The following is a 13087-nucleotide window of genomic DNA, read 5'->3' as shown; positions in this document are numbered from 1 at the left end:
AATCTATGTCCTTTTGAAAGGAACACCGTGAAAGACAAAGAAGATGGGAGAGAAAACATGAGGCAGGCAAAGAAGGAACTGATGCTCTATTCTTTCCTTGAAGAGATGACTTCATACTCCGTTTCAATAATCCTAACCTAGGAAATGAGCACTAAAAATATTAAGTTAAAAAAAAATACACAGTCCTTATTAACATAAAATTATCTAACAATGGGAGAAAAAAAAAAACAGAAACCCTAACCTGTTAAAATTAAGTGTTCTACATACCACTTAAGACATTTACAAGCAATTAACAAAGCTACGACCAACAAGTACTGTCTCAAAGTGATCGAGTACTGTGCATGACTTACCATACTAGTACACTTGCTCATTACAGCTGTGCTAGGAAAGTTAATGAATAAACAAATCCTACTACTTTGTTGACAGCCCATTTCCTGCAAAAGCATGCTTCACACCTGATGCTTGTGATGAGAGGAAGCTTGGACACATGAAAAAATGTAGAACTCCTAGATAAATTTAAAAGCGTAAAATGGAATGTGCTGTATGTTTAAAAAGCCTTTCTTGAGATACTTTGTCCTCTAAGTACCAGTTCTTGGCAGTTTTATATTTTCATTACGTGTTTCAGTCGCACACATTGCCTCTGAAATCCCAAAACACCCAGATGAGGAAAATTTATGGATATGTTGTTGACTTTAGAAGTCAATTAATCCATTAAGAATGCAGAAATATTTGTTGCTGTTTCAATTAGGTTAGTTGATTTTCTTCATGATGGCCAGCGTGGTGTTGTACTTTGAACAAAAATGGAGAATAAACACCAGGTTGGGTTGTTGCTGAGCACTGATGATTGGAGACGGGGACACTTCTGCTTCCCATGTTGCTCTGTCAGCAAGGGGGTTGGAGTGCACAGGGGAGCCAGGATGTCTGGCTGAGGCTGGCCAAAGTGACATTCCATAGCATATAATACCATGCAGAACTAGAAAGATGGGGAAGCTGGCTGGGATGAGGGGTAGGGATCGAGATGGGGGCAGCTGCTGCTTGGGGAAGGGCTGGGCTCTAGTCAGTGGCTGCCAATTGTGTTGTGCATCATTTGTATTGAAAAAATATATAGTATAATTACAATTATTTTCTCTTAGTTTTCTGTCTTAGTATGTTGCATTTATCTCAACCCATGAGTTTTACCTTCTTTTTTTTTCTTTTCTTTCAGATTATCTCCCCAGTTCCCCTGATAGCTGGTAGTCAGAAACTATCTGTGTGGTAACTTCACTGCCTGCCAGGTTAAATCACAACAGTATTTTATATTGCAAAATAATGTGTCTATTCACAAAAAAAGCACACCTCAATAGTGACAAAGTATTGTAAACAGATACATAACAGTGTCACAAACTTTCTTCAGTTACAACCAAAACATTGCCTTTGAACTTGGAAAGGTCTTTTGTGTCAAGTAGAAGTTATCTTTTTTATACTTTGCTTTCTTAAGATTCAGCAGATATAAACTTTATAACTCCTGCAAGCTGCACATTACTTCATTCTAGCACAAGAAAAAGCATGGAAACAAGAACTGCAATGTTTATACCTGCAGGCAGGGTATAAAGACAGTCAAAGCTAACACATTAATACAATCTATTCAGAGAGAGCTGTATTTTAGAACACAGAGATATGTAAATTGTGCACGTTTATTCATAGAAAAAGTCTAGGTGGAGTAATGAGGAAGCTCAAAACACTATTATTAAATGGAACAAACTGCAGAAATTTAAAACATACATTGCTCAGCAGTACCTATTTACAAGATTGTTACGCAAAGATTGCTGACATTAAGATGAAGTTAATTTCACATATTAATCTGATTTTACAGGTCTTAATCATATAACATTGCTATTCTTGTCTCTACACTGTCATATTAACATCACACAATCTTTTACATCAAGAGTAACCTTATACTGGTATTTCTGTTCAAGTGTAATCAGGAACATCCCCTTTTTGATGGCAACTTTGTCAACTTCAGCAGACTAAGTTGGATTTATTTAGTTAAAAGTGTTAATTACTAAAAGTAACATGTAGCTAAAACAACTCTTCTATGGAACACTGACGCAGAACTGTTGTCGAGAAAAATCTTGTCAGTTTTGAGGACTCAGCAAACAAATAATAGGACAGTTTACACCTTTCGTGGTGTTGAACTTAGCCAAGAACTATGTTGTTTTCTTCTTTATCAAATATTTCCCACGTTTCTGCAATTTATGAAAACAAGAAGTTATGGTATAATTTTTAAAGCTTGTTCAATACATAGAGACTATGTTATCATTAGTATCTAAAAGATCTCCAAATCATGAGCATTATCGATTTCTATAATATCTTCAGGTTCCATCTTGGTTTCATGATGCCCATCCTGTAAATCATCCAGAGAAGCCAGAGCTTCGTTTGTGTCACTAGCAAAAGTCTCACGAGACGCATCATCATATTCTTGCAGGTTAAGCCCTTTAATGGCTTTTTTCATCTTCTTTCCTAGAACTTGTATTCTTCTCTTCTTAGCAGCTTTTTTGTTTTCATACTCCTTTTGGTTTTCCAGATAGAATATTTCCTTGAATGGAAATAAATTTAAAAAAAAAAAAAAAAAAGACACATTAATTTCAACATCAAGCCCAAATCCTTTTAACTTCAAATACTGCTCAGCAATAATGAACATTCACATTATTCAGGGGTAGGAAAACAGACTGCACTAATTTTTATTTGGAATTACTCAGTAACACTGTATTTTTCATTTCAAGCATGCATGACACAAAACTGGGAGTGGTTGATACAGCAGTGTCATGCTGCCTTCCAGATGGGAAGACTCAGCAGTCTGGAGAAACTGACTGGCAGCAATTTTATGAAGTTCAATAAGAAACGCAAAGCTTAGATGTTGTACTAAAAGCCATAGTTAAGTGAGGGAATATTGGTGGTAAGTGGACAGCTAGATTGGATGATCTAGGAGGTCTTTTCCAGCCTCAATGACTCAGTGATTCTACACATGCAGATGAACTACACAAGGCACCAATACATATTGGTGGCCAACTGCCTAGCAAATATAATGGCAGAGAAGGACCATGAGGTCCTGGTGGACATAAAAGTGAACAAGAAACTGATACTGTGTGCCCCTGCCACAACAAAGGATAATAATGTTCTGAGCTGCCTTAGGTGAATACTGCCAGCAGGTGCAGGGAAATGAACCTTGCCCCCTCCCCTCAGGGCTGGAAAGGCCACACCTCAGGTAGAATGTTCAGTTCTGGGCTCCCCAGTACCAAAGACATACAGACTGGAGAGACAACCGTGAGGGGCCAATAAGATAGAAGCTTGGAGAATAGAAGGCTCAAGGAGAGATCTGAAGGGAGAGTGCAAATAGAGTCAGGCTCTTTTCAGTGGTAGTAGGTGAACAGATAAGAGGCTATGAGCACAAAGTCGGAACGTTCCCTCTGAACACTGGCTGACACTTTTTGACTGTGACAGTGACTGAGCATTGGCAGAGATATCTCCCAGAGCTGTTTCAAAGAATGAAAATTCCACCATCAGAAGCCATCTTGACATGGCTCTTGGAAATCTCTTCCAGTGTAGCCCCGCTTGAGCAGGTAGGCTAGACCAGAGAACCTGCAGAGGTCTCTTTCAACCTACACCACCCTGATTTTCAAAGAAAATCTTTTATGTTGAGATGAAAACAGCTAAAGGTAACCCATAGTGAAAACTTAAGCAAAAGTTTCTATTGCATTTTGACAAAACTCTTCCTCAGAAGTGAAATTTGAGGCCATATCTCTACAGTGAAACTTTCGTGAGCCCCAATAATGTTTTCTTTCCTATAGAGCACAACTCTTAGAAGCTTCCTCCTTATTTAAAAGGTGGAAAAAATCATGTAGGTTAACTGAATGCAGCTACATGACTTTTTTCCTCTCCTTTTTTTTTTGTTTTTTTAATGAAAATCAAAGTCTCAAACAGAACAAATTAATGCATTTTTCACTCCAAGAGATGCAAATCAAATGCTAAGTTACACAGATCTGTGAGTGTGTTGTACACAACAACCTCTACAACTGCTGGGGCTTTGTGATTTCTGTTGTCGGTATTCCACATCAGAACATCACACAGAACAGTGGTAGTTGAAGAGTTCGTGTTCTGGTTCTGTATAACCACCTTTTTGGATATTTTAGGCTCCTGGAGTGGAGGGGCAGCATCCCCAGAGCACTTGGCGCAAGGAGGAAGCAGGGTGGGACCCTGGCCTGGCCCCTAGTCACTCTCTGCGTCTCTGGCCATCTCAGCTCACTGCGGAGCAAAGCACGTGCTTCCCTCGCACTGTTGTGGTTTGACTGGTACTTTGGGTACTCTGGTTTTGTTTGATTTGGTTACATTTAGTAAATTCCCGTTCCTCCTCAGTTCGTTGCCATTGTGTTTTCTCTTTGCTAAAGCTACCTGCTCATTCTCTGCCCATCCCCTTTCCTGGAGCGCATGGCCCAGGGCCTTCTCTCCTTTGTTTTTTTTCTTTTTTTCCCCATGTGCCCTGGTCATGGACCAATATCTATGGATAACACTGTGACAACAATGACAAGACTACACATCTTTTCTACATTTTTCTACCCAATGATGTATCAAATTCACTGAATAAAAATTGCTGCCTCATTAAACACTTGCCAAAAATCAGCAAAAGAACAAGGCACACAATCATAAAGGCACGGAGAAGGAGTTGTAGAGTGCGTTTTCTTGGAAGTGAGATAAAATTAGCAGACCCACTACTTTTTGTAACTATTATAAGCTATGGAAAGTTGTGTTTTTGTTTCTTTTTGTTGTTTTTTAAAAATATGTGACAGTCAATCCCAGATTAAACTGACACACTTTAATTCCCAGTACAAAATGGTGGACTAACACATCAAGTGAGCTGAAAAAGCAGAACAGCTTTAAAAGAATAAAAAAGCCCATTTCAGACTACTCAACATTGTGAAAGGAAAGGCAGTAGGGTGGTAAGCACATTAGGCCAGTGAGAAATTAAGACTAGGTTTAGACTGGCTAAAAGGAAAGTACTGTCTGGTGCTACAGTTGAAGCTATATAAGACAGGAATATCCTATTAAAAGCACATTATTAAATCAATGTATAATTAAGCAGACATGCAAAGAGAAATACAAATGTAAATAACACTACTTTAAGCTATACAAGAATTATGAAAAATCCAGTATACCAGACACTACAGTTTCCTCATCCATGAAGAGTTTTTGTCACTGGAAATACATAAATGGTGTTTTTTTAAAACCACATGTCAGTGCATTTTGTAAACTGTTATTTGCTCATATTTTTCATATGAAGAGATGGTTTCTTTGGAATAAAAAACTTGCTAGAAGTTTTGAGAAGAATTCAGACATAAGCTTTCTAGCAGGAAAAAAAAACAAAAACAACATAACTCCACAGAGTTAACTGTGGACAATCACATGCACTCTTAACAATTTTACCTTGATTTGTTCTTCTTTGACACTGGGTGTGTTCTTCAGCAGGTTTAAGTAAACACCCCCTGGTGTTCTCCTCCTAGTACCGTTCTTAACAGAGAAAGAAAAATCAGCAGTGTCAGCAAAATTAAAATGTAACTGTTGATACAAGAATAGCATAAAACACAGTGCTTTTTACTGAGACGGAATCCAGAAAGGAAAGTTCCGCTGTTCTAGTTGTTGCACAACCATAACCCTGGCTAATGTTTTTAAATTTTTGTTTGTGGCTGATATAGTCAACAACTAGCTGGCTACATTTGGACAGAAATATCCTATCAACTGCTCATACTATAAACTAAATATGATTTTGACAGTAAAGAAACAGAGTACCGATGTATTTCAGATACTTCCATAGCCACCTGCAAGAGCACATCTATTTAGGTTAGATATTCAGAACATTATTAACAAGGAAGCCTAGCAAAATTCCAAAAATTAATTTCATGAAATCATGTGCAATCTCATTTGATTATCTGCAGGATCTTGCTTTTTTTCTCCCAAGGCACACGTTTCTCACTGTAACACACTTCAGTAGTTTTCAAATGAACATCATTGAAGTATCATACTGGTGCATGGGCAAAGCTTTGAAACCCCTGTAAATTATAAACACTAACAACCAGAATATTTTGCACAGTATTATATTCAGAGTATATAAAGTTGAACTGTTACTCCAGTGCCCTGGTATTTTATTAAAGGGGATGCTTTCCTACAAGATAAACAAACAACACACAATCCAGAAGTTTTAGAACAGGGAAGCTCAATTTTTATACCTTTCCTTGAAACAGCAGACACCACAAATTTTTAATCATACTAGTAGCACAAAATCTCAATTAAAAAAAAACCACAAACAATACACTCTCATCTACCCTACAAATGGTATACTCCGATCTGCAGCCAAAGGTGCCACTAGGCATTGTACACTTTCATCTCCTCAGTATATACTGGTTGATTAGAATTTGGGTCCTCTGTAAAAACGCACCATTTTTAAGAGAAGTCGCTGTCTGGAAAACTTACTTCCTCCCTTGCAACCACGAAAGTTGAAATAACAATCAGTCAACTTTCATCCCATGGCTTATTATCTAACAAAAACATGCCAAGAAACTGATAACCCAATCTTCCTGTATAGGATTGTTACTGTGACTTGTAAAATAAATCTGTCCTCAGTTCTGCACTGCTGGTACCTGTAACAAAATTGACAGATTCCCTATTGAAGGTCATGTTTTGGAAGTGACATTAGGAATGCCTGCAACATATCATGTTGACATCTGACCACATGCTGATTAACCTAGATAGCTCAGTGCCGCTGAACTACCACTGGACTTAACAGAGTAATCTACTAGAAGCTTCATCCTGTTCAAGATTTAGAATGCCTTAAGGTTGTGAGGGAAACACCCCAAGGTAAGGCAGATAATTGTTATCATTGCAAATCAGATACTGATTTGAGGACAAGAAATGGGGTAATTTCCAGGCCCACTCATTTCACTGATTACTCAAACTCTGCTGGAGGGTTATGTTAGTATTTATTGCTAACTGACTTTCATTGCTCAGACAAAGGATGTACTTCCCAAGGAAAGATAATAATAATAAAAATAATAATAAACAGAATCTAGAAGGACCTGTCAAATGTGAAAGCTATGTAATAGAATTACACAAACATTCTGGAAGTAAAAAGCATCTCCTCCACCCCCTGCTACAATATCACATTTTTCTTACCACTATGAACAGTCCACCATTTTGTTCCACTTCAGCAGTTTCCATGAGCAGCTCAATAGCTTTTCTCTTTCCAATTATTTTCACTACTCGAGCAATTAAATCTTTCTTTGGTTCACAAAGCCTGAAGGAGGAGCGGGGGGCAGAAGGGGAAGAAAACAAACACATTCACAATCAGCAAAATTTCAAGTAAAATCAACCACAACACTTCCATAACGAGCAATTTATTCTATAAGATATAAGACTGTGCTATGAATAATGAGGTTCTACATCTGAATGTGTTTAATTGGCTTCTTAAATCTAAATTTTACTGTATAGAGCTTCTGAAGGACAGCAGTCTCTAAAGCATGTGTGTTAAAAGCTTGCCTGGACAAAAATGCTTGAGTAGTTGTTTTCCGTCCACTGATTAGTGAAAAGTTAAATTACATCAAAAACTGCAAAGCCCTACATAAACCTCTGAAGCAACAGGATGAAAGTCCGCTGCATGATAAACCAGCTGCATATTAAAGGAGTGTTACACTTAACTGTCACTAACAGTTTGAATGCAAAGCCAGCTTACACAGCATCTACCTGCTTGGCCAACATCTGTACTCCACTGGAAAAATGCATAAGCCCACAGACAAAAAAAAAAAAAAACAACACTATCTGTACAGAGCAAGAGTCATATTCTGTTTTTTTTGGGTTTTTTTTTGGTCCTCCTTGAATGACAAAGCTGATGATACGCAGCTGCAATACTCCAATCACTATAGCAGAGTGGTTTTAAATCTGGGGGAGCCAACATACTACTTTAACTGCAAACATTTACTGAAGACCACCACATATCCAAGTGCTTTAAATGACATGAACATGCCATAGAATTACATATATTACAACTGTAATAATAGAAGTGGCTTAACCGTTAGGGTTGACAACTATTTACAACTAGCAGTTGTAACTAGTTTCAACTGCTTCATGTGTAGAACATTATGTGAAATCAAATGTTAAAGCTCTCAATTTAGCGGCAATTGTTTAAGCAATCAAATGTTCACCCAACCAGCCCAACTTCTGTTTCGTGTTTAATCTTGCTGAGTTCAGTGATGGCAATGCTTCAGAATAAAATGCTTTTTAAAGTATCAACAGGAATTAACTCTAAATTCTGAGTTACTGGAAAAGGAATAAGCACTTCTTAAAGTTGCAGACCAACTCTATAATTAGAATTCCTTAAGGAGATGGTTAAATAGACTTCCTGTTCATAGCAATGGCAGCTCAGTCCCATCTCCATCTAGTGCTTATTCTAACCCTGAACAGCCCTTAAAGTTGTGCAAGGCGATGGGAAGCAAACAAAGTAAAGGGCAAAAATGGCATGACAGACAAAAAGGCTCCTTGGATTCCATTCACTGTGTAGACCAGCACAGTAATAGGTTACAAATCCAGCCACAGGAGGCCTAACACAGCTTAAACAATACTGCTATCATGTATAATCACAGTCCTACTAATGCTGTTTGGTGCAGCTAAGCCTACCAGCAATTGAAAAAAAAAAAAATAGTGGCTTCTGCCCTTGAATTGATGAAATCCGAGAGAACAAGAATTACAAGAGACATGCTGTGGGTTTTCAAATTCTTAAGTGAAAAGCTGCGATCTGATAACAGCATTAGTCTAAGTGCAATATCTCAGCAGCTGGCAATACCACACAGGTATCACAGAAATAAAGTATGATTAAAAAAACAGCTGGTGTCACCCTACATATCAGTAGGACTTCTAGCTCTTGTTCTCTAGTAAACAATTTTTTTTTCCACTTTCTGAAAAAAGGCTGTGGCAGCTTTAATTAATCTAAGTACGCATTACAACTACTATGTGCTCCTTCTTCTCCCCTCACAGTATCAGTCCGGTGCGAGGTCAAAGGAAATTGTGCAGCAAACCAGTCTGGAAACAAAACTGAAAACAGAAAGTTCTTAGCTCAGTCCACAGGACTGTGAAAAGGATGAGAAGATGGTATGCATCAATATAGGCTGGGGGCTAACCTGCTGAAAAGGAGCTCTGCAGAGTGACCTGGCTCTCCAATTGGCCATGAGCCAGCAGTGTGTCCTTGTAGCCAAGATATCTTGGAACACAGTAAAAAGAGTATGGCCAGAAGGTAAGATCCTCCCCCTCTACTCAGCACTGGTGAAGGAACATCTTGAACTGGAGAGCTCAGAACTGGACACTGTACTCAAGAAAGACAGGGAACTTCTACAGAGAGCTCAGCAGAGGGCCACAGAGCTGGTTAAGGGCCTGGAGCATCTATGTGAGAAAGGGCTGAGGGCCTCAAGACTGCCCAACCTGGAGATGGCTGAGAATCACAGAATTATCAAGGTTGGAAAAGACCTAGAAGATCATCCAGTCCAATCATCACCAATACTTCCCAGTTAAATCATATCCCTCAACACAACATCCAGAAGTTTCTTGGACACTCCCATGGTCGGTGGGAGATGATCTTACCAATGCTTATAAATACCTAAAAGGCAGGTGTCAAGAGAATGGGACCAGGCTCTTTTTAAGTGCACCTAGCCACAAAATGAAGGCCATAGAAAAACACAGACTGAAACCTGAGAAAAAACTAATTTACTCTGAGGGGAACAGCACTAGAAAAGGCTGCCAAGAAATGTTCTGGAGCCTCCTTTCTCTGGAGATTCTCAAGACCTGCATGGGCACTTTCCTATGTAGGGAACCTGCTTTTAACAAGGGGCTGGACTCAGTGATCTGCAGAGGTCCCTTCCAATTCCAATGATTCTGTGCACAACTCAAGCTTGGTAGATCTAACACGGACTGGCATAAAGTGGCACAGAACTGTGGCAGAGCTTTGTAATACAGTCTTGCTTTTAGTGCTAGCTACTACTCATCTTAGTTTGAACAGCAGTGAAATGTCTCTGAATATAAGATGTATATGTAAAAATTTATAACTTAGCCAGATTTTCACAGCAACAACAGCTTATGTACACTGGTTACCAACTTCAAATTCACATGTGGTACTTCCTAAAATAGCTGCTAATAAATCTAAGTAACAAGAAATAGTAATTTTGGTAGCCACTGTTAAACAAACAACAAACAAAAAACAAGCCATTAAAATCAATCTCTACCTGACTGGCTCAAAAAATGGAAAAAAAAAAAAAAAAAAAAAAAAAGAAAGAAAAATATCTCTAAGTCTCTAAGGCTGAAATTCATGTTTACAGACCACTTCTCATTTTTACAAGTCCTTATTAGCTCTTCTGTATACAGTAAAACTGAAATTAAAAAAAAAAAAAAAAAAAAAAAAAGTTAGACCACTACTGGAAGCTTCTAAAAGACACCACATAAGATGCTGCATTTTAATTTCAGGAGTTTGGAAATACCCACATGGCATTTGTTTATGCCTTTCTTAGCCTGGTACAACACAATACAGAGGCAGCAAATCAAAGTATTTTTTGTGTGCTCTTTTCCATCCACAGTTCACCAATATTTCAAGTAGATATGCCATTATCTAGCTTACCGGTAAGCAATCTCATCTGCTACTTTTTCCTCTGAATCTTCTTCTGTTATTTCATATCTTCCTTTGTATTTCATTTCTTGTCTTTCACCCAGTCTGTCCTTTACAGATCGCTTTCGTTTGAGAAAGCCTTGTCCGTTTTCTTCTTCTGCTGGCAATGTTTTCTTGTCATCATGCATGTATTCATCCAGCTCTTTATCTAAAGTTTCTGCCTCCTTTTGCTGAGCTTCCTTCATCAACTTTTTAGCCAATAAATAATTGTAAGTCTCTGACTGCCTGCTTCTGTCAATACTTCCATCCATTCCTAAAATCCCAAGTTCAGTAGCCACTGCATCTTGGTTTTGCTCCTGGAGCACCATGCCCCAAATGTTGTTAACTTTCTTACCACCCTGAGCAGTTTGTTTTGCGTGGCTCTGATTAAATGTGAAAGGCTCAGATTTAGCAGGAGGAAGGTTGAAACATTTCTGTCGTTTTCGTTTCCACAGACAGCTGTCATCATCAGACTCAGAAAAGCTTTCATCACTTGAATCTACACTTTTGGTTGTTCGATACGGAACGTCTTGTGCACCTGATGAAATGCTGCTCTGGAAAGGTCTGCCTGCATTACCGCCATCAAATGATTTCTGAAATGAAGTAGTAAAAGTACATTAACTCATGCAAAGAAAGAGAGCCATCAAGTCATGCCAAAAAATGTCATTAGCTTGAATTTGTTGATCTTCACTTGTGGCATTTTTGGCAGTTCTGCGTAAGCATCTCATGGAGACCAGAAAGGCTACTACAGTTACCAACCCAGACAATGACAAATGTGCACAGTAGTTTAAGAAAGAAAACCATCACAACGCTTCAGTAGAAGTTCTCGTAACAGTAGAGAAATCAAGTTTCTTCTGGAGTCTAATCTGTCGGAAAGAGAATGGGTGTCCAGTGGTGTGCAACCACAGCAGTCTTCCTTGAAACTTATGTGAAAAGAAAAAAAGAACAGAATACAAAAGACAGATGCTACTCAAGACTTTGAAAAAGCTAATAGTGCCTGGTGATTCTGATTTACTAAGGACATCACCACGTTACTGTAATCAGATTTTCTCTCTGCTTTGAAACAAAGTGCTATTGACTCACTGTGGCCATAACTAATCAGGACTAAAACAAAACCCTAAAGGTTTTTAAATGCTTTACAAACAAGTCTTACTGCTAAAAAAAAATAAAAAAAATCACACTTCCTCATCATTCTGACAGGCAAACTAAATAAAACCAAGCCTGCTCAAATCTGCATCACCTGCAGAGATATCATAGGTAACAAAAGCCAGAATTCTGATATCACCATTGCAAGGAACTTCTGGCCATGCCGTCTACACCATTTCACAGTAACATTTTTTGTTTTTTTAAACGGTGAATTTCATTTTTCCCTGGCTGATTTCTTATTACTGTTATACACTACCCTGTGATGTTTAAGATCAGACTTCCTTCAATCAGAGGTTAAAAATCGTTTTTAGCCATCTCACCACACGTGTGGCACCTTTTCTTCCCTTCCGATTAGGGAAATGAAAGCAGAGGAAGTCCAAATATTATAACACAACTTAACGTGGAAGCTACTAGACTCGCGGGAAGAAACAGAATCACAAATAGCAGTTTGCGGGTGAGAGCTGTACATTCACAAAACAGCGGTTAGTTGTTACCCATCGCTCCCACATGCGACCAAACGCTTCGTCCCCATTATCTGTGTAAGGCTGAACCGGGACACCCAGCGTCCTGCTTCCTCACCACATCTCACCCCTCAGAGCCACGGGAACCAGCCCGCTCCCGCCGGGGCCCACGGCCAGCGGGGCCAGACACCGGGAAGGCCTCACCCGGGCTGGCAGCACGGCCAGGCCCGACCCGCGCAGCGCCGGACCCGGTGCCGTCTTCAAGCGCCTACAGGCCCGCACCCGCCCGTTCCCGTGGCTGGGCCTCTGGAGCAGCTCCGGGAGCGCGGAGGGAGGAGGCCGGGCCTCGCCTGGAGCCCCCCCTCGCCATCGCCTCCCGTTCCTCACCTTCTGCCGCTCCCTAGGGGAGCCGGCGCCGGGCATGTCGGAGTCCGAGTCGGAGAGCTCGCCGTCCTCCACATCGCCGTCCATGCGCCGCACCTCCAGCGCCATCTCGGCGCAGCACAGCGACCCCCCTACGGCAGCGGCAGCGGGGCACGGACGTGAGGCATGTTGGGAGCGGGCAGCGCGGGGCGGAGCGGGGCGAGGGCACGCTGCGCGCCGCCGCCATCTTGTGCGCGGTGGTGGGGGGTGGAGGTGACGCTGTGGCCGCGCCTTTATTGGAGCCGCGCAGGTTGATCGGCGCCGTTGTGCTGGTGGGAGGTGCTGTGGGAGCAAAAGAGACACAAGATGAACAGGAAAATATCATTTAGTCCAGCAGATACTGTTAATC

General features: G+C 40.2%; 1 protein-coding gene across 1 annotated transcript; it reads right to left on the bottom strand.

The window, feature by feature from the left end:
* Positions 1-1275: 1275 nt before the first annotated feature.
* Positions 1276-12891, bottom strand: PHAX (phosphorylated adaptor for RNA export). Its single transcript, XM_015849647.2, has 5 exons — positions 12703-12891; positions 10682-11301; positions 7201-7321; positions 5458-5541; positions 1276-2575 (listed from the first exon to the last, which is right to left on the bottom strand). Exons 1-5 carry the CDS (start codon positions 12805-12807, stop codon positions 2306-2308), a joined length of 1200 nt encoding a protein of 399 aa, XP_015705133.1. The 5' UTR covers positions 12808-12891; the 3' UTR covers positions 1276-2305.
* Between the last annotated feature and the right edge of the window lie 196 nt (positions 12892-13087).

This window comes from Coturnix japonica, chromosome Z (genome assembly GCF_001577835.2).
Source record: "Coturnix japonica isolate 7356 chromosome Z, Coturnix japonica 2.1, whole genome shotgun sequence".
NCBI classification, from domain to species: Eukaryota; Metazoa; Chordata; class Aves; order Galliformes; family Phasianidae; genus Coturnix; species Coturnix japonica.
This window is presented reverse-complemented; position numbering and strand designations above follow the sequence as displayed.